The 22,408-nt window shown below is 43.8% G+C and overlaps 1 protein-coding gene across 2 annotated transcripts; it reads right to left on the bottom strand.

Moving 5' to 3' along the window:
* Positions 1 to 15,181: 15,181 nt before the first annotated feature.
* On the bottom strand, positions 15,182 to 19,004 carry LOC147889948 (pentatricopeptide repeat-containing protein At3g02330, mitochondrial-like). Of its 2 annotated transcripts, none has more exons than XM_087390107.1 (2): positions 16,207 to 19,004; positions 15,182 to 16,150 (listed from the first exon to the last, which is right to left on the bottom strand). In XM_087390107.1, the coding sequence occupies exon 1, from the start codon at positions 18,872 to 18,874 to the stop codon at positions 16,400 to 16,402; it is 2,475 nt and encodes an 824-aa protein (XP_087246233.1). In that variant the 5' UTR covers positions 18,875 to 19,004; the 3' UTR covers positions 15,182 to 16,150; positions 16,207 to 16,399. The 2 variants fall into 2 exon arrangements, with proteins under 2 accessions (XP_087246233.1, XP_087246234.1); XM_087390108.1 differs by having other exon boundaries at positions 15,182 to 18,595; positions 18,778 to 18,857.
* Between the last annotated feature and the right edge of the window lie 3,404 nt (positions 19,005 to 22,408).

Below are 22,408 nucleotides of genomic sequence, written 5' to 3'. Positions count from 1 at the left end.
GCTTTAGCAATGGCCGTCTTAGTCAGTTGGCCTTCTATCATCTATACGTGTCATTATGAGCATAGCCGTTAGTCACCAAATACCACTCATGTATTTCCATTGAGCACCATAAGGAAACTCTTGCAGTAGTAAGACTCGTCAATCACCCTACATGCCACTCATAGGGAGCCAGTCGAGTATGGCATAGAGGCAATACCATGCTAGTCAGTCAGTAGAGGCAAATCAGCTCGTATGAATTTGTTTGTGCATTCTTAGGTAGGTGCCCTAAATGCATTAAACAAGCAAGTCTTTTGTGATGAAGATTATGGCCCTAGTATTGTCACACATATATTGCCATTCATGGCAAATTAGGCAACTAGGTCGGTATGCTGAGTTTGAAAAGGCCCTCAAAACCATAATTTCTCCCACTCCTTATCAATTCCAACCTTCGAAGGTTTTAGAGAAGGACAGTTACCCTTACACACCATTCATTAGCTCTTTCTTGCTATATTCAACAAGATAGACGATAGTCAACTCACTATAGTTAATCCACAAAATCCCCGACCGTTTACAAGTAATCAATTCTCTAGTTTAAGAAACCATTTTACTAGATTGACCCCAAGCCAAGAAATGTTTAGAAATGGTCCAAGAAGACATCCCAGTATGCCATCTACTTTTTAAACCATCATCACAATCTTGTTTGTGTGTGGGGGGGGGGGGGCTCCTCCACAAAAAAGATATGTTAGAACAAATACCTTTTCTTATGGGACAATAGGCCTCAATGCACACCTCCACTTGTTATCAATGTCACAATATCAAATGCAATTACAAAGCAAATAAAATCAATATCCTAAGCATGACGTACATATAAGGCAACAGATGTTTGAGTCATCAGCCTGCAAATGTTCCAGAAAGAAGCTAACACACTAGAAGTCATATTTCAAAAAGAGCCACGTATGACACTGATGTGGAAGTGATTGTTTTACCACTCAAAAAGTAGTATGCTCACCCAATTGTTTCTTTGCACAAGCCCGTATGTCTCTTTAGGAAACTCCCCATGTATTTGGTGACATGTCTTTGTAGGAAACATCCCATGTATTTGGGGTTTTGCACAATCCTACATGTCTTTGTTGGAAAACACCCCATGTATTTGGGGACTATCAAACATAATGGCCACTAATGAAATGCTCATATTGGTGACTAATGAAATCCTCAAACAGATGTCTCACATCTCATACCTTACAACTATATCATCGAATTAAAGGCATCCAATCTTGCCACTAAACAAAGGTAAAACCAACGTTTGTCATACGTAAGGTTATACGATCGCTAGCCAAAAGTAAAGCTATACGGAAAGCATATTGCCAGGTCCTTTTGAATAGCTGACCAAAAGCAATGCCAAGCAATGTCCCTTGTTTTGCAAGATGGATTCATTCAAATGTGAAGCCATGATTGTGTAGTACAGCAGTCCTCAATCGTTGATGAATCACTAAGATAGTAGTGTTGTGTGCAAAGCATGTACAGCCAGCAGCGCTATACAAAGGCACCGACACGCTCTCCACCATCGCACCCATCTACTCCAAGAGCTTTGCCGCTTCGTTTGTCACCGCTACCACATCAACCTCCATCATGGGCGCTATAAACCCTTCCTTGACAATTGCTATCTGCATGCCTTGTACGCCTCTCTTCAATTCAAAAACATAGTCTATCTTTTTTTCCATCTTTCTTGCGATGGTGTTTGCTCTATTATTGATGCGGTCCCAACCAGCGAGCACTCCCAACATCAATGCATTGTCTTCCACAGTTTCAGTAATAGGTCCTGCATGATCTATGGGGCCATACAACCATCGATGAACTAAACCATGTGTAGGCTTACAACCCACAACACCGTTTACAGCACTCAGTATACGGCAAGATCCACCTTAGTCGCTACCGTGCAAGGGGAGAGGCAGGACATCTAAGCCAAGATTGTGGCCCAAGCGACATCGCAAAGTCCATGCTTCATAGGGATTGTCTGAGATAAGGGCGTGAAAGCTCGAGGTGAAGAGTAGATGGGGCTACGTTCCTGTGGCTACGAAGCATATTGGGGTGTCGATTCACCATAGCTGATGGGAATTTTGAGGGCCAATTCATCCGATGCCTTGAGGTGATCCAACGAATCTGATTCACCAGTCGACTTCTATGCCATGGAAACACGAAGGATTGATTCAAACTAGCGGATTCACCTTCGACATACGTTGAGGAAACCGCACATCGGCATAGAATTGGATTCCCCAATGAAATCCTAAGGAATCCTTTCACGAATCGGAATTTTGTATTGCTGTTCGAGCGAGGGAGAGGTACTCCTAGTGAGCATATCTTCTGAGGCAGTTGCCTTCCTTGCAAGGTGGTCATCATCCTCGCAATTTATTATATCTTCCTGGCTACTCGTTTCTGGCAGGTTTGGGGAGGGGGAAGGGCACGCTTGATCTTTGCCAACAATTTCTTTCATTTTGCAGTGTCAAAATTTACGAACATAACAAGAAGACGTGCTGCTTGGACTAGGCTCCGTGATTGTCTTTCATTGAAGAAGCAATGACGCCAAAGCTGTGAAGATGTCCCCTTGAAACATGGCGTATAGACTGACAGCGAGGTAGAGATGCTCAAGTAAATGTTGTAGGGCCTTGTTGAGAGAGCTCTCCTCTCGCAGCAAATCTTTGTGGAAGCTAGGTAAGGAGGCAAGGTAGAGTTTGTGAGGTACGCTATGCTCGAGGCTACGAAGGGTTTGAGATTTGAGCAAGTAGGGGGATGTTAAACTCTCAGGAGGAGGAATACGAGAAGGACATCCTTCATCTTATAAACCAGCGTTGACCTGTTGAAGGGGTTTAATATAGACGGATATACATCCATAAATCTTTCATATTTAGTCAATCAGAACCAATTGACGCTGTTCCACACTTATTCTAGCACTCAGAAAATGACTCCGAAGATTCCCAATTAGTCGTATAACACCCCTATTCCATTTTCTAGAAATATCTTCGATTCCTGCTGAAACAAAAGCGATCGAACGAGATTCCAACAACTGCTCAACTTTCGGAAGACCTTGAATGATATCCCCAGATCTCAATCTGTCATATAGTAATGTTATTAAAGTATCTCCTTCTCTGATTATATCCCTGTAATCTTTATGAATAGTTGCAAACATCAATAATTGTTGCAATCTGATCAAAGTTTGCAAAAGTGTCAATGATAACTATTGCCAACTCATAAGATCATGGACATAGTGAATCATTTTAGATATAATAAGATGTTATTTATATGCACTTTTATATTTCCATAGTCGTAATTTTTTGGAATCTTGCAAAGGCAAAAATTGTAACTACAACTGCTCGAAGATGTGTGAAGATGATTACCTTGATGGTTTGAACATTTTTGATCGTTGGATTGTGTATAGCTTTTGTGCTTGAATTTATCATCTTTAGGAAATTGCACATATGCTAACCAACATATCCAAACATGCAGGACATGAGGAATGCATATTGACTAATCATGATTGTTTTTCAGATTCCAACATTCCAGCAAAGAAATAGGCGACTTCTCGTCGAGCTGTGGACGTCACAAAGGATACTCCACGTAAGTAGAATGTACGGTCATTTCAATTCTGAAATGTTTCTACACCGTCTGTTGCTCTGCTCCGCATTAATGTGCTACACCTCCAACACTGGAGGTGACTATTCGAAATGGGGGGATGGCACGTTCCCCTATGATATATAATTTTTGGAGAGACATGTGCCGGCTCTCCACCATACATTACGTATGGTTTTTTTTTTTTAACACCTCATCTTGAGCACGCACACTTCTTTGCACATTCTGTTTCCGCAAGGGAACATTACATTTGCTTGGTTCGACCAACATACTAATCATGTCTGCAACACTTCTGTTTTCGAGATGTTTGCAGCCTCCAAACGAGTGTCTTCTCCTAAAGGTACGCACACCAAAATGTATTTTCTTGATTCAAGTTATTTTATCAATTCTTTCACCTTCTAAAGATAGAGGTTCAGTCCATTTTGTTTTTCCTGTTGCGTTTAGACAAAACCACGTGAGTGAAATTGTAGCAAAGTTTCAGATGGTTTTTATTATTAATCCCTGTAGGTGTTTAAACCCGAACATAAGACATCGATTCATGTCACGATGTAGAAATGACCATCGGTCGAACATGACCATTCGTCAACGCTTAGAGCAGCCAGAGGTCGAGCTATTCAACTTGATATAACATCAAGAAAGATGTCCTTGAGGCCAGCTATGTCATCGTGGTTGACCATCGCAGATAGATACAAGCAATGGGTTAGTAATTGCGCGGCTATTTTCTCTAGCCTTCAAATCTGCGGTGTTTGTGGCATAACCACGCTACTCTCTGTAAACCAAAGGATCGTTTCTTCGCAAGGCATAGGCATCTCGAGCCACAGCGCCACACTCGGAAACATGATACTTTTGGATGCCTGCGAGAATATGGACATGCAAGTGACTTACTGGAAATGCCAAAGCTGCACACGAGATGCCCAGCGGAGCAGATACATTGTGCGGTTGATGCCACAGTACTCTCGGCAGTTGCTTAAAACAAACCACCTCCACACGCAACTGCTAAGCATCATAGATGTATTTATTTCAGTTACCACGACTGCAAATGCGATTGCTCGTGGCACACTCGATCGAAGGTCACTTCTAGACAATCCTTTGATATCTTGGCGAAACGTCCCACTAAGCTCGGCTCAACAAATCATGATGAACGAGCTGTCAGGTGTGCTCGCATACAACATCGAGAACAATCCAATATTGTGCAAGTACAATTCTTTAGCAGAGTGTGCGGACATCAAGATGGGTATGTGCATCTTGAGTCCTCAAACCATTGTAGGTATCTTGGAACTACACGATGAGACAACTCCATTCGAGTTAATGTCAATAGCAGAATCTCAGCCTGAGCTCCTGCTTTTGCAAAACATGGTGGACCCCGCGAACCGTCGCACCTTTGATGCAAGGGACAAGCATGCGTTTGCCTCCATACAGCTACGGGGTACAGAAATGCTTTCAGAGAGGGTCGCTTCATTCCATGTCGACGGAGTAGCAGCAGCTGGCAGTGCGTGCGTTGACATAACCATGGAGTCAGCAGTGTTCCCCTTCCTGTTCCCTTTCGGACGGGGCTACTATGATGGCTGCATACAGTTCAGCAACTATGTGAAAATGAGAATATGCACCTTATTCTCTATCTACATGCTCTACAAGCCATACTTGTTGATCATGTTCCAGTTAAAAAAGGCAGTGATGATTGCCAATTCAAGCAACTCTACATGCTTGCAACGAGACATCGACCAATATAGGAAAGCCAACCCTGCCACGACCGATGAAGACGCAATGAGACACGTGCTTCGCTATAGCATGCCATCAACAATGCCGGGGTCCCCATCGTGGCATCGACGGCAACTGAAGGACCTCATAACGATGGTCGATGCTTGGGGCCTCCCAGATTTCTTTCTGACATTCACTGCAGACGAGGTCACCGATACACGGTGGCAAGAAATTAATGTGATCGAGAGCATCGCAACACATTATAATGCGCAATTCACTTGGAAGGACTGTCCTATTGAATGCGTGGCACTTTTCCACGCACGCTTCCACATGTTCATGTGCAAGCATTTGCTTTCATCCGACGGTCTACTTGGCCGAATACAACACCATGTCGTTCGTTATGAGATACAAAACAGGGGCTCCCTACATGCCCATGTCATATTGTGGGTCCACCATGATGACCGTCAGCAAATTGCAAATGAGATTGCGGCTTACATTCCTAGGGACGAGGCCCTGGATCCTCGAAACACAAGGCTGTGAGAACTAGTTCTCAGGAAGCAGTTGCACGTATGCAGGAAAGCGTGCTACGTCGGGCCGTCACACCACAATTGCAAGCACGGCTTCCCTTTCGCAACACAGCCAGAATATGAACCCATCCTCGACCCTCTGATGCAACGTTGGTTGTATTACCGGCCGGGACATGAGCACCGAAACGTCGTCCCTTACCACCCTTCCGTGTTACTGTTGTGGGGTGCACACATGAACATACAGCGGGTGACAAACTCTTCAATCTCTCACTACCTCCTCAAGTACGCGATGAAATCTGAACCAATGGGCAAACTGAACATCTGTTCAGAAGACGCCTCGCGTTTGGGGTTGCAACATCTCGACGAAGTAACGCTGAAACTCATCGCCGCGAGCCTCCTATCAAAACCAACCTCTCCAATAGAGGCCGCGCTAAACTGCATGCAGATTACCAACAATCACAAGGAGCGAGACCGTTCACTATGTCGACTCCTCCCCACCATATCTCTAAGACAACGCATCGTCTCGCGAAACAACAATGTCACCCTGCACCCGATCGACATATACTACGGGAGACCGAGCATCATCGAGGATAGCACGTTCTACGATTACCATAAGCAATATGTGATCCGAAAGCCTAAGGAAACGCAACGTGGAACGGTCGGTCTTGACCTCTTAGGCAACAGGATCGTAAAATGTGAGCGAGTAGTCAGATTCACTAACTACCACCCTGGACATCAACCCTGGACATCAACCAGAGGGGTACTTCTACAATGTGCTCTTCTGAAAACTCAGCTTCAGGAATGAAACGGAGCTCATATCACCTTCCAACACAGCTGGATCCTACTTTGTCGAATGCCAAATGCGCAGCCTCATATCGAGCAACGAGGACCTCGAGATGTATGTGACCGAATACATGCAAAGGAACTTGCTAGCGACTGACCACACAGACCAGTTGATCAATATGATATTGCAAAAGGTTGCGATCATCCGAGACTGCCCGATGGAAGCGCCTAACATTGACCAGCAAACCGTCGAAGGGCCAACACGTGCAAGCATCTTGGAAAAAATGGCCGAGTTTCGCACCGTCGCCAATGCCCCATTGACAGTAGAACAACAAAGAGTCTTCGAAAGCCTAGCTTCAACAAGCTCGGGGCTGCACGTTGTCTGTGGAACACCAGGTAGCGGCAAAAGCTTCTTGATACGGTACTATGTTTCGCATCTGGTAGTGCAAAACAAAATGGCAATACTCTGTGCATCAACAGGGGCGGCTGCGACGCGGCTGAGCGGGATTGCAACCACTGTACACTACCAATTCAAGATCCCTGTGCGTAGCAGTCAGTACCCACTGAACATCCATGAGACGGATGAGCGACACCTCGCAATCAAGGAAGCCAATGCGATCATCATTGACGAGATGTCCATGCTAACAAGGATGACTTTCGATCTCATGGTAAGACAAATCGTCAATGTGACTAATGGCACATTGCATGAGCCATTCAGACACAAAATGCTCATAATTTTTGGTGACCTGGCGCAATTACCACCAGACACCGCGAGGATCTCTGCGAGCCGTGCCACATCACGTCCTTCGCGCACTGGGCTCAAGCGAAAATGTACCACATGCAATTCTCGGTGCGACATGCACGAGACATGCCATTCCTGGCATTCTTGCATACCATAAGACTCAGGACACCCACAACTGATGAGATTTTTGACTGTTTGGGGCAGTGCATTGTCGACAAGGAAGGTGCATGCCACTTCATCGATGCCGAAACAACCATCATTTGCATGCACAGAGTCGATGTCGCTACCTTCAACGATGAGCTTGTGGAGAAATTCAACACTCGTGAGATGATTGTGCATGTTCAAATACACAGTAACGCTGCGAGCGAACCAGCTCTCAAAGAATGGTTGGAGGAAAAAAGCTTCAATGAGATAGGAAAAATTTGCGTGGGGGCGAAGGCAATGATAACGGAAAACATCGACCTCGCAATAGGTGCCACAAATGGAGCAATGTGCAAAATCAAGAGCATCAATGCAACTAGCAGGGGAGAAATCAACGGTATCACTGTCGTCGTGGACACAACAGCGGCCGTGCTCACATTACGATGCTCGAAGCATCAGCGAAAGGTAATAAATGGAAAATGGTTCCACAAGTCCACATTTCCACTAACCCTAGCATACGCTATCACGGGACACAAATCCCAAGGCGCAACCATATCGAACAAAGCGTTGCTCATATTTCGAGGAGTGTTTGCCCCTGGCCTAGCATACGTGATGTTGTCCAGAGTGACTGAGAGAACGAGGCTGCGCATACTACATTGCCCACATCCAGACATATTCAGACCAATTCCACGAGAGTTCTCACAGCCGACAACACAACCACGTGCATAAAGGTATTCACTACCAGAGATTGAAAAAGGCAGAGACAAGTCATGAATATGTTATGTCAAACATGCGTGCAAGGAAAATGGTTTTAATATCTTTTCTGTTGTCGAGAACAGGTGCAGAGAATCAGAAAGCTCGGGACATTGCAGCATAAGACATGGACACAGACAAGGTAAATTCCACCAGCATGAAAGAATCTTTTTTTCTTGAAGATTTAAAAAGACGGCTCATTTGAAAAGACGGTGTAATAAGTCGTGCCTGCAAGCAGCTATTTGAGCTATACAAAAGCAACGCGAAGGCAACAAAACCTCCACCAGCAAAGAGGAGGTTCTTCCTAACCACAAAGCAATTCTGGCTAGCAAACAATGCAGGAGAACGTCCGGGAGCTTACATCAACGGCTTCAACATGTATGCGGAACTACGCGACTTCATTGACAACTGCAATAGGCATTTGCTAGCTAAAAAAGACAGCCGGGAGTCTTGAGATTCGCAAATGGTACGTAATGCTTCCGAAAATTAAAAAAAACCGCAACAATTGAGAAAAACAATTAACAAGTTGCAAGAACAACAAACTCATCATGGATTGCACTTCTCCTGCAGGACTCCTCAAAGAGATCCTTGTCGAGCTTGACATTGAGTTCGATGAGACCGATAGGATGATGGAAAGTTTGGAGGGGTAGAAGCTACTAGACATGAAGATGAAAGGGATCACAGCGTATGCGTGTGAGCTGCTGCATTACGGGTACAACGTATCCTTGGAGTTGCTGAGGGACACGACGCGCGATCAAGGAACGGCTATACTCGAACAATTCATGGAACAATTTGGAGGGACGCACGACGCGACGTACCCGGTGACGACAATGGAGAAGCTTACGTATTTTTTCGACAGGGACTTATACGAGGAGCGCTTCGGTATTGGAAACGATCCTTTCACGCCAACAGAGAAAAACCAGGGCAAGTAAATAAATGCATTCTATTATGGACCTCAAACGAAAAAAAAAGGACCGAAAACATCGATGACTAACGTAATTGTCAATGTTTACGCAGGTACGACATTGAAAGACGCGAGCCTCGAGATGAAGGAGGAGCCTCCACTGAAGCGCCCGCGCAAGGGAATCGCGCGAGCCTCATCATCTACTGCATCACGTGCAAGCCCAACAACAAAAAATACATAGGGAGCACGATGGACCTGCCGCGGAGGATCAAACAGCACAATAAAAAACCACCGGCGAAAATGAAAGAGGACTTGCAGCGTTACAAGCCCTTCGAAGAAAATTTCAAAATCAAAGTTTGTGGTTGCTTTTGGAGTCTTGACAGATCTCTTGAACTACACCTTGCTTGTCGTTGTTCCAGGGCTTTGCTACCTAGAGGTTGTCTTTGTTTCCAGAAAGCATCGTGTCCTTCTTTCTTCAATACCTCATCTCATCACGATTATATTTTGAGCCGGCCAAAATATCTTTGTGGGTGGAATGGACATGACAAATAGTTGAATGGGCTATGACTGGTTTGAGAAAACCAGAAAGAGGAAGAGAAGACACAATAGTGGGCTAGGAACTTTGGATGGAGGAATCCAACATCGTCCAACTACCATATTTGTGAGTAGTGGTGAAGGAGATGATGATAGGGAGGCCGCTACTGATGCCACATGAGTTCATGGAACCATGACAGATTGCACAGTTCTCCATACCTAGCAATCTTGAATGTGTGGATAGTAGGGCACCTATTGGCCTTCGTAAGGTCATCATCTTAAATGTGGACAGATTTGATGCCATTCTTTAATGTTGAAATGTAAAGTACAAGCATAAAGTGGTGAGATGTAATAGTAATTAGATTTGGCAAAGCATTTGCCAAGATGCTTTAATTATCTCTCTCTTTTCTCATGAGATACTTGACTCCCTCTCTCATATGGTTATACTCATGACTATGCTTCCAATAAAGTGGGACAAGAAGCACTCGTTTCTATTTTTCATGCGCCATTCTTCCTTAATTTCTTTCCCATACATATGTCTATAAATACGTCTTCCTCGATTCCTTTCCCAAGTGAAGCATTTAAAAACTTTTGGGTGCCACCTCCACCTCCTCCTCAACTATTTTCCCCTTTTCACTTTCTGCTTATATGTCCTCCTATCCACTCGAAGGAAAAAAGCTAGCTTCTCATGGACCTCGAGAGTGTGGCAATGCTAACCATAGTCTCCAATTGCCTCATAAAGAGCATACAAGTTCCAACACCTAATGCATGTGTGACCTTGGATGTTGACGAAGCTTGAGTGGGGGACTACAATATCTTGATAACCCCTTCCTTTGTTATTATCTTGGGTGCAGGAGAGATGGTTGGCCCATATTGGAGATTAAATGGCAAGAGGGAGTTAGTACAGTTTGAACCCAATGTAACAACAAATGCCTAATTCTCTCTCTCTCTTTAAAACTCAAAGTGCAAGAACTCTTACTAGAGCAAGGTTCTTAAGGCAAGTATAGATTTTTGAAAATATTTGTTATGCAAAGGCGTAGCTGCCTACTTTGGAATGGAAACATGCAAACCAATATCACACCATCAAGGTAAAACCAAAGACGTATCAAGAAGGGATTAAAAGAAAACCTTCAATTGAAAGAGAGATGGACAAGTTTATATCTGGAGCACCATAAGGTTCTATGGAAATCAAGCAAGTCCTTGTTGATGAAATTACAAAAAAACTATGTATCCTTCACAAAGATTTCTTAACAGAATCCCAAAACTCTTTCCAAATCCATTCCACATTTTTAAACTGAATGAATATACTAATACTTTAGAAAATGACCTGCTAAGGTTCATATGTTTCAATCTCAAATTGCTTTGTTAATGATGTAGGAATGATATCATTATATTGATAATGACCTTCTATGGTTTATATGTTTCAATCTCAAATTTTCTTTGTTCATGATGTAGTACTGAGATCATTTTATTTTCTCTTTTCTTAGTCACTCTACTTGAAATCAATGCATACAATGTGCTACAAAAGAAATGTTCTTTGGAAATATATGTATGTGTACTATGTCATAAATTTTGTAAGGAAAACAAGCCTTTATCGTTTCTCATACAAGATTTCAAAAGGCAAAATGTTATGAGCCTACAAGAAATTTACCAATATACATCAATAATTGAGTGTGGCATTGTCATACTTCACAAGTATGATAATTGAGGGAGGAAGCATTATTCAAAGGGGAGATATAAGATCATACTTCACAAGTATTTTAGATTACAATGCTAAATTTATCAAACTAAAAACAAATGTATTCTATCAATTTCATAAATGAAGTTCACTTTACCATCTTAAGCCTAGATAGATCAATATGGGATATCGTACACTATGGTTTGGTACCAATGTCCATACAAGTGGAATCAATGAGGGTGATAACTCACTTTCTTTACATGATATAGAACTTTCTCATTTTGATGGTTTTCATAAGAATATGCATCTCTAAAACGAAAATTAGTGGTCATGTGCAAAAAAAGTGTTCAAACTTGAGAAATGCAAATGATAATTATAATGGACATACTAATTACAACCTTAGTCAACCCAAACTAAGAATATAGAGAGGTGGTTGGAGACCAGTAATTGTTCACCTTCTTGGAGGAGTTGTGCTGCTCAGTCGAAAGCAAAAGATGAGGTATTATTGAATTTGTACCATAACATTTCCTTCAATGGGCCTCCACCGATGAAATGTAAGAATTAGTTTAGCCTTGCAGTTAATTAGCTTTTTACCATTGCAAGATTGAAGCAAGGTTAAAAACCCACGAGCAAGTTTCGATACATGACGTTATTGCAACTAAAACAAGAAAATAAAAAATTTTCCATGGAGTAGACTTCCTAAACAAACATTCAGATAGAAGAGTAGTTTTGATGGGCTGTGGTTTGGGGTGGAAAATTGCAAACTAGATGAGACAAAATGAGAATGTGTGCAAGCGTGCATTTTGATCACAGGAGGCGAGCAAAAGTAGAGTGTAACATGTGTATGACCCCATGTGATACCATTTTGATTGAAGTTTTTACAAAGTTTCTTTCTTAATGATGCATTCAAGTGGTTGCAATGTGATGATAAAATGTGTAGGTCGTACATGCAAGATAGAGCAGGCAAAAGTATAAGAAGCACTGCTTTGAGAGATGTTGAATGGAGGTTGATGTCTTTGGATTCATGGACAATGAGGTACAAGCAAAGGGAAACACCGCTAGCATAGGCGACAACCATGGAAAAGTGATGGGAGCTCTTTGCCTTTTTCATTGCGAGTATAGCATGCAATAGCACACCTATATGTAAGGCAAGTTGAACACAGTGTGAGCTCATATAGGAGAGGACTAATATGCCACGATGTAATGGGTGCTTCTAGTGCCAAGTCCTCTGCACACCGTTGGTGTGGACACCACCTTTTAATTCTAACTAGAGTTCCTTCTCCGGTATTTTAGTGCTGATGGTGGACTTGCTCCATGTACTATCTTGGTCTCACTGGATTTCATGGATCTGCCACCAAGCTGGAGAAAGAAGGGGAATCCTACAGAGGCTACTTTTTGTGAGGAAACTTGGGATTTTGTGCTTCCATTGCGTCAAAATAAGCATTTTATGAATTTACAGCTAATTTTCTCACCAAGTTTAGAGTATGGTAACCAATTTTAGGCTATCATTTATTAGGATAGCCCAATTAGGCGCTTCTTTTCCTAGGGGGGTCTTTGATATAGCTTGTCAAAGTTTGGCAGCTTTTGGCAATCAACATAGATTTTGCCCCAAAAAATTGAATGGCATGGTCGCCCAATGTTTTGTCCCAAACCCAAATAAGCCTAATTTTCTAACAAATGCCTTAAAAAAAAGCATTGGCCTAGACCTCTCCTAGATCCAAGCAGCCTGTGTGGCTACCATATGGATTTGAATTGTTGCCCTTTTGGCTGCCCTAGGTTTCTACAAATGGCCACAAGATAAGGGATGCCCGTGAAATATTTAGACTAATGAAATGCAGAGTAGAGATGTTTCTTTCTTAAGAGTTTGTTTGGCTTAAGGTATTAGAAAAGATAAGAGTGAGGCACCAATGATTTTGATACTAGGGCGTCTCCCATTCGCAAGAAGAGCAATGTCTAATGTTATTAGGATGATAATATCGGTTGCTTGCTTAGGCCAACGCTTCCCGCACGCAACGGAAGCTAAAACACAAGGAGATAACCAATGAAAATAGAAAGTGGTATATTCAAATCCATCACTTCCATGATGTGTATGAAGTAGATGTGCAGATCATTAGGAAAAAAGGGAGCTCATTTTGGAGCCCTGTAAGAAATTCACAATTTTCTCTTTTCTCTCTCTACAAAAGCAAGAAAATATGGATACTTGCGTGAGAAATGTCAGTGTGAAAAGGAATAAATATATTCTTTCACATGCTTTATATTCAACGTTCATATAAAAGCAACACTTTTCTGTGCAGAATTTGATGATTCTGACACCGCGGACGTGTCCGGAACGGCCCAAAATCCCAAGATCGGCACTAGAAACGCTGGAATCGGACATCCGGAGGCCCGGAAACGGCCAAAAAAGGCCGAAAAGTGGGATTTGCAGCAAAATGCGATCTGGCGCCTTTTGAAATTATCCGGAGGCCCGGAAACGGCAAAAAAAGGCCGAAAAGTGGGATTTGCAGCAAAATGCGATCTGGCGCCTTTTGAAATTTCAAAAGGCGCCAGATCGCATTTTGCTGCAAATCCCACTTTTCGGCCTTTTTTTGCCGTTTCTGGACCTCCGGATGTCCGATTCCAGCGTTTCCAGTGCCGATCTTGGGGTTTTGGGCCGTTCCGGACGCGTCCGCGGTGTCAGAATCATCAAATTCTGCACAGAAAATAAATTTTTTAAAGATTCAAATCAGATCACCTCATTAATGTGACATGCTTCTACGAACATATAGTACTATTTCTTTTTCTTATTTTCATCTTCTTTTGTTGAATTTTCAACGTTACGTTGGCCCACTCCTAATTGGTTGAGAGTCTATTTTCTCTCTCTTCTAAAAGGCCCCAAAATGAGCTCCCTTTTTTCCTAATGAGAAAATGGACAATGCATGAGAAAGAGATGTAGAAGCACCAAAATATATATCTGTCCAATTTGGATCAAATCATAGACAAAAGAGCGTTCAGTGTGACTCTCTATCAACAAAGTGGTGACTAGATATGGACCCCTGCACACTCAAAAACTTTTCTCCTACCTCCTTCGCACCTCCAAAAGACTTGACCTGCATTGCTCACCTAGAGCTAATGTGGGCCTCGTATGCGTGCCCCACAATCATGCCTCCCTGCTGCTACGTCATGCCCTGCCATTTCATTTGATATGCTACATGAACCCATTTGGATTTGTCAATCTAATGATATAGCTTGTCAAAGTTTGATAATTTTTTGCAATTAACATAGATTTTGCCCAAAAAAATTGAATGGCATGGTCACCCAGCTTTTTGTCCCAAACCCAAATAAACCTAATTTCTAACATTTGCCCTAAAACAAAACATTGGCCTAAACTTCTCCTGGATCCAAGCAGCCTGTGTGGCTACCCTGTGGATCTGAATTGTTGCCCTTTCGGCTGCCCTAGATCTCTACAAATGGCCACAGGATAGGGGATGTCCGTGACATATGTAGACTGAGTAAACGCAAAGCAGAGATGTATCTTTCTTAAGAGTTTGTTTGGCTGAAAGATAGAGTGGGAGAGGTCGCTCACTTAGGCCAATGCTACACGCACGCAGCGGAAGCTAAAACACAAAGAGAGAACCAAGGAAATCACATAGTGGTATATTCAAATCCAACTTCACTTCCGTGATGTGTACAAAATAGATATGCAGCCAGTAAATGGACAATGCACGAGAGAGAGATGTAGAACAACCAAAATATATATCTGTCCAATTTGGATCAACTCATATACAAAAGAGGTGTTCAGTGTGACTCTCTATCAACAAAGTGGTGACTAGATATGCCCCTGCACACTCAAAAACTGTTCTCCTACCTCCTTGGCACCTCCAAAACACTGGACCTGCGTTGCTCACCTAGAGCTTACGTGGGCCTCGTATACCTGCCCCGCAATCACGCCTCCCTGCTGCTCCTTTGAACAGCTGAACCTAAGGCAGTGATTGATGTGACCTCCCTGCTGCTGTGAAGGCAGCCCAAACCGAGGCAGAAGTCTCCTCCTTGATCCCATCTTCTTTTGCTGCTGTGAAGGCCTCCCTTGATGAAGACCCTTGAGCTCTTTGTTTGCTCTAATCAGCCACTTCCCTTGTGCACCAGTAGCCTCCTGGTTTGCTCCTTGAAGTAGGCTGGACTACTCACAAAACTGAATCAGAGCATGGATAAAATGCCCAAAGGCAATGTGCCCTTTGGAGTCCCCAGCCAAACAGCCATCTTCTGTGAACTGACCAACCAGTTCACAGACTGACTCGACCGCTTCCAACAGCCATTTGCTCCCCGACCTGGCCATGTGGCTGGGCTGCTAATGTCTGATGCTGTTCTAGCCCTTTCTAGCCTCCCCGCCTATCTGACAGGAGTCTGCTCCAGGGTTCAATCCTTTCACAGGTCCATACACCTGCACAGTCTGTCCATACACATGCGCCACGTGTTCCTGCAGTTCCCTGGCCTGTCCTGAGCATCCTACTCAGCTCCTGCAGCACCAATGCAACCCCTACAGATGGACCTGAGACCCGATCTGCTCTAGTCCACCCTTTTCTGGACAGCCCTGCCATGCCAAATGATCATGACCTATACCAGACTGACGCGTAATTGTTCCAAATTTGTTCTGTCCACCAGATACACTTCAAACAGCCAGGTATCATCCAGATGCTACCTACATAGCAGCACGTGTGCTACACATGTGGCAGCATTTCTTTTCCTGTTAGACCTGCCCATGTGGCAAGCTCACTCACTGCCCACATGGCACCTAACCTATACTGGTCTACCTCCCCTATAATCTCCTCATTTGGGGGCTCATAAATGGGGAGGGGGAGGTGACCACCTAAACTCCAACAAAAACTTCGTAGTGTCCCAACTATGCCGAGTCCTCTAGGTGCTAGAAGCATCTGTAAAGTCAATGAACATATATGGATGTCCCCTGCTTAGGACACCAAGCAATAGCATTCTCACACCGTGCCAATAATTGTAATTTCTCTCTGCATCAGCACATATTTTCCCGTCATTTATAAGGAAGGTCAGCCCATTATCTCTGTCCTCGAATCCCCCATGCTTTGAGCAATCTTTCTCATAACCTGCATCCTAGCATAGTCCTGCTGCATGTGAGCATCAGCATAGATGTTTGCCATCAAGACATAGGCTGAAGGAATATTTTCATCTAATCTTATCACATTTTCAAAGGCATGCCTTCCAAACTCTACATTCTTCCATTTTTGACAGTTACCCAACAAGGTCAACCATATACTAACATTACGTTGAAAAGGGATTTTCTCTGCTATCATCATGGCCTCATCCACCCGGCCTGCGAGGGCAAAGAAATTGACCATGCACGTATAATGCTTGATAGTGGGAATAATGCCATACACGTCGCTCATAGCCTGAAAGTATTTCTTGCCCTTGTCTATTAGACCCGCATGACAGCATACACTAAGAACACTAAGAAATGTGACCCCATTTGGTTGTACTTCTTCCTGCCTCATTCTCTCATACAAATGAAACACAAGTTGACTTTCCCCCTGGCGAGCATATCCTGCAATCAATGCATTCCATGCAACAACATCCCTTGAAGGTAATGCAACAAATACCTGTTGGGCATCAGCCATGCTACCACATTTAGCATACATGTCAATAAGGCTGTTTGCCACAATCGTAATAGTATCAAGACCAGCCATGCTAGTTTGAAGATGCAGTTCCTTTCCAATTTCCAGAGCTGCTATGTTGGTACATGCTTTCAAGATGGCGATAAAGGTAAAGCTATTTGGTGAGAGACCTTCCTCTTGCATTTGAGCATAAAGTCTAAATGCTGCGTCACTTTCTTCTTGCTCAGCGTACCCCAGGATCATGGTGGTCCAAGAGACCACATTACGCTGCTGAGATAGTTTGTCAAAGACAAGCTGTGCATCCCCCATGCTCACACATTTCACATACATATTCACCAATGCATTTCCCACAAATACATCTGACTCAAAGCCACACTTTATTACTTGGGAGTGGATAGCTCTACCTTGCACCAGGCGCACAATTTTTGTGGATCTCCCTTTGACTTGCTTGCCCTCTTTCTCCACTACCATGATACTGCAAGCCTTCAATGCACCGACGAAAGCTTGATCATCTGGTTGGATACCTTCCACATGCATTCGTGCAAACAACTCCAAAGCCCGAGCACTATATTCTTGCTCAGCATACCCCAAGATCATGGTAGTCCATGTGACCACATCACGAAAAGGCAATTCGTCAAAGACACAACGTGCATCCTGCATCCTCTGACATTTTGTATACATATTCACCAAGCTGGTTCCCACAAACACACTTGTATCAAAACCTCTGCTTACTAGTAGGGAGTGGATGGCTTGACCATTTTCCAGGCACCCTACTCTCATCGATTTCCCTTCTACTTGGCTGCCCTCTTCTAGCATTGCCAAGCTACTGTAGGCCTTCAATGCCACAAGAAAAGTTCGATCATCAGGATGGACACCTTCTTCGTACATCCGTGCATACAAATCCAAAGCAAGTGCACTTTTTTCTTGGTCAACATATCCCAAGATCATGGTATTCCACGTAACCACATCACAATGAGGGAAATCACAAAAGACGCACTGTGCATCCTCCATGCACCCGCATTTGACATACATATTTACTAAGGGGGTTCCCACAAATGCATCTGACTCAAAGCCACTCTTTACCAATTGAGAGTGGACGGCTCTGCCTTTCACCAGATACCCAATTTTTGCAAGCCTCCCTTCACGTTGCTGCCCTTCTTCCTGAGCTGCCAGACTGCAAGCCCTCACCACAGCAACAAAGGTTCGATCATCCGGTTGGACACCTTCCTGGCACATCCTTGCAAACAATTCCAAAGCCAGCGCACTGTATTCGTGCTCAACATACCCCAGGATCATGGCAGTCCAAGCAACCACATTACGATGAGGCAACGTGTCAAAGACACGCCACGCTGCCTCCATGCCCCCGCATTTCACATACATATTAACCAAGGTGCTTCCCACAAATGCATCTGATTGAAAGCCCCTCCTTACTGCTTGCGCGTGAATGGTTATACCCTTGGCCAGGCACGCTGTATTCCTACCGACGTGCTTCCCCTCTTCCAACAGTGCCAGGCTACTACAAGCCTTCAATGCGCCAACAAAGGTTCGATCATCCGGTCGGGCACCTTGCCCGTGCATCTGTTCATACAAATCCAAAGCTCGCATGCTGTCTTCCTGCTTGGCATACCCGAGGATCATTATGTTCCATGACACCACATTGCGCTTAGGCATGCTGTCGAACAAACGGCGAGCGTCCAGCATTTTGCCACGCTTAACATAACTGTTCATCAAACTGTTTATCTTAAACACCGAAAGCTCATATAATTTTTCCTCCGAAACGCCATGAAGTTTCGTACCTTCCTTCACGTGAGGGAGCCTCTTTTGGACTGCGTCTTCATCTCTGCTTGCACCATAAGAGTGACTGCAGAGGGGCAACCTAAGCTGGGAGCCCATCGGTTATAGAAGGAGAATGCACAGAGCTTCTACATCCCAAAGACAACGATGAAGGCAAAGGATAATTTGGACGAATTTGCGTACTCGAGAGGCAATCAGTCACGAAACAATTTGAATACATTCAAGAGGTTGCCCGGGCAAATTGAAAGTGAGAAGAAGAAGAAGCAGCAGCAGAAGAAGAAGAAAGAGAAAGAAAGAGGGGCATAAATAGAAATTTAGCTTCACACCTGGGTGGCACTTCGACTACAAAGAAGGGACAAGAAGTGCAATTCTAATTTTCATCAAATAAATAAACTAGATTTGCGGGAAGCAACCTTTCCATCGTGGAGCACGTAACTACTAACTCATAATCGAACTTGAATCCTACTCTTTTATCAAAATTTTTTAGACAAAAGTGAATAAGTAAAATAGTGGACATGAGACGCGACATAGGGTCCATTAGCACCCGATCCTCTCAGCAAATGTCAGGGGTGGTGATTTATTATTGATTTTGTGATGCCCATATTTTGAAAGCCGAAGTCCAACAAATACATGAATAACGTGATACAATAACTAATCCTCATTGCAGTTTATACAATATTGCCACATGGACTACGACGATCTTTCTTATTCTTAGTATATATTAAGGAGAGAGGGAGGCCATACTATGCCATGTGTTATTGAGTGGAGAGAGCCTAGAGGGTACCACGTGTCGCACGATTGGGAGTAGAGGGAAGCACTAAAGGCGTCCCAATTTGAATTTTGAACCTCCCGCACTCTAACACTGCAACCTGCTCTTTAAAGCTTGCCTTCCTCCAATCCCTCTCATCACCCTTCCCTCTCTACCTCCACCCCTCCCATTGTCTCCTACACACATTTACCTTTGCTTTTCCCCTCCCCTATTCGTCTTTCTCTGCGACCTCAGTAAGGACACATCCTCCTCTTCAAGTTCGTCTCTTCTACGTGAGTTCATTCCCTCAGCACAATCGTTGCTCTGCTCTTTGGTTCTCTTACATCCAACATTCAACGACTTTGACCTATTTTGTGCTACTTCCTCCATCCTAATGTCTTCGTTCGGGACTTCGTCGAGTTCTTCCTCCGCAAGTTCGCAAATGCGCTCCCATTGAACATCACTGACTGGCACTCTGGGCTGCCGAAACTTGCTGGAAGCATCGGAGGGGTCAAGGTAGAAAGCCTTGCAGATACAAGCGCTGCCGACAATCTATTTAGACTTACCAGAGTGGTAGAAGAAGCAGAGATTGCGAAGGAGCATGGAGCGAAGGTTTTTCTATTCCTGAGCATTGTAAACACCATCCCAATGGGAAATCCCCCCGTTGGAGTGTTGATGCTGCCAAGACCGTCACTCCTTGCCCCTCCCCAAGACCCCCAGCCAGCTGCGCCAAGAGACACTCTCCTGTGTATTCAAAAGTCTAAGAGACCAAGCTGCAAGACCCCCCCTCTCTTTGCATTGTGCATTCTTCTCCCCTCCACCCAACCAGGACATCCTCGAGCTTTCTCTCCTCCAACTTTGGATTGAAGGTGAGTGATTGATAGTCTACATCGACATGCTTCTTCCTAGCCTCCCACTCCTTCGAGGCTGCAAATAGGCAACGAATTGCCCAAGCCAAAGCTCCTCTGGGAAAGACTTTGTGCAAGCATCATTCTTCCTCTGGGGATTCTACACCCCAAATTTCAAGTTCTGGACCATCGTCATATTGGCAACTCTTGTGACAAGGCAATTAAGTGAATCATATGCATCTACGGTAGTGACCGAATGATTATCGGAGAACCATTGCAACGCTAAAGGTTGTAGGAGCTTCCAAGAGGCCCCACATAGTTTATGACTGTCTCGATGATGCTATGGAGGTAGCCTAAGGACATCACTGCAACAATCAATGTTGTTTCCAGATGACTTCAGGTTTCTTTCAACCTTTCCGGATTTCGATGTTGAGGACAACATAGCTACCTTGCCAGACTCTACAACAATATAGCTGAAGGTCAAAGGCATATGAAATAATAATACAACCAATAAGTATCAAAACAACACCAAAGCTCTGCCAGGCGTAGGCAGTAAGATGGAGATGGAAAGGACATAGAGATACTCGGAGTTGTTAATAGGTAGTTAAAGTGGAGGACGTTCCTTTGACGGGTGGCAAATGATCCTCGGTCTCCATTTATAATCCCTCAACCAAGCTATTTGTAGCATCGTCACTCATTTGAAGGATACGAGAGATCTAAGGGATGGCGTTGGTCTACAAGAGGCCAAACTCGAGTGCTTTTCTGGGGAGTAGGGGAATTCAACTCGAGAGCTTTTCTGACGAGGGGGTGGTGATCCTTCAAGGGGTGTAAGCTAGCTCAGAGCTTGGAGTGTTTGTATCTTAGAAGGTGGTAGAGGCCTTTCCAAGAGAATACAATGAGGAGTAGCAGGAAGGGGCTCTGCCACCATCACCATCACCATAATGTGACACCTAGATAAGCTCTTGGCTATGGTACCCTCTTGAATCTCTCGCATATGACTTGCCATTTTCACATTGTTTACACCTTAATAGCATGCTTGATCTTGATTTTGAAAAGGGCTCTGGATGTATTCTAGTGGATGAGATGATGAGTTTGCACTGATTGTACAATTGGACATTCTACATTGATCTTCCTCTTCGTTTCACTAGATCGAATTACTCTTTGGCCTTCAAGAGTGGCCAGCTCAAGCTTTCAGTCTAGTCAACTTTGGAGAATGCCTTGGTATCCTCACCTGTCTATGCTCACAGGACAAGGTCGCTATCCATGTGTGATAGCACATTCCCATTTGATTTGCTAAGAATCCTTACGAATGCATATATTTTTATGGGTATGGTGAGGAGACCTCTAGAGGTTAGGGATGATCTTTTGTTGCTTTAGCACTTACTTTCTGGGTTTTGGTTTGGATTGTACTTTGACCCAAGCATCGGGAAACTCCTTGCGCGCCTTTGCTAGCCAAAATTTTCCATGTATGTGAATATATTTCAAACTAGATCTCTCAAGAGGCAAGCTTATGAGAGTTTTGGACTCTGGTTGTTGGTGGCACTATTCTTCTTTGCGAGCTATAGTAACAAGAAGAGAGATGCTACCCCATCGTGTTGAGTTGTTGCCATTGGGAAGGGAAAATATACCCTTGAATATTTCCCTTGCTTGAATTACTTTGAACCTATATCCTTGGATCCCATTCAATGGCTGTCCCAATGCAAGAACAAAGCTAGAGTTTTGGTATGATTGATTTTAGAGTCAAAGTCCTTTGCAAAATCTGCATAAAGAGAAAGGATATTATCTAGGTATCATTGATCAAATTCAATTCCTAAAGCATCATGCACGATGTAGATTTCAAAAATGGGATTCCTTGCTTTGCATATAGCATAATAGACTTTCACAATGGGGGGCTACGGGACAAAGCTCTTACATATTTGTAAGAATTCTAAGTTCACTTTCTACCCACTTTGACCTCCCTATTGCTTGAAAATACTTGTTTCAACCACATTAAAGTAGAGCTTGCAAGACTCTTGAGGTGGATGCACACAATTTAGA

This window comes from Dipteris shenzhenensis, chromosome 19 (genome assembly GCF_047967505.1).
Source record: "Dipteris shenzhenensis isolate YYH24624 ecotype China chromosome 19, Dip_SZ_1.0, whole genome shotgun sequence".
Classification (NCBI taxonomy): Eukaryota; Viridiplantae; Streptophyta; class Polypodiopsida; order Gleicheniales; family Dipteridaceae; genus Dipteris; species Dipteris shenzhenensis.
This window is presented reverse-complemented; position numbering and strand designations above follow the sequence as displayed.

Excerpts from the sequence above, each read along its gene's own strand:
- LOC147889948 (XM_087390107.1), bottom strand. The coding sequence starts at position 18,874 with ATGGGCTCCCAGCTTAGGTTGCCCCTCTGCAGTCACTCTTATGGTGCA.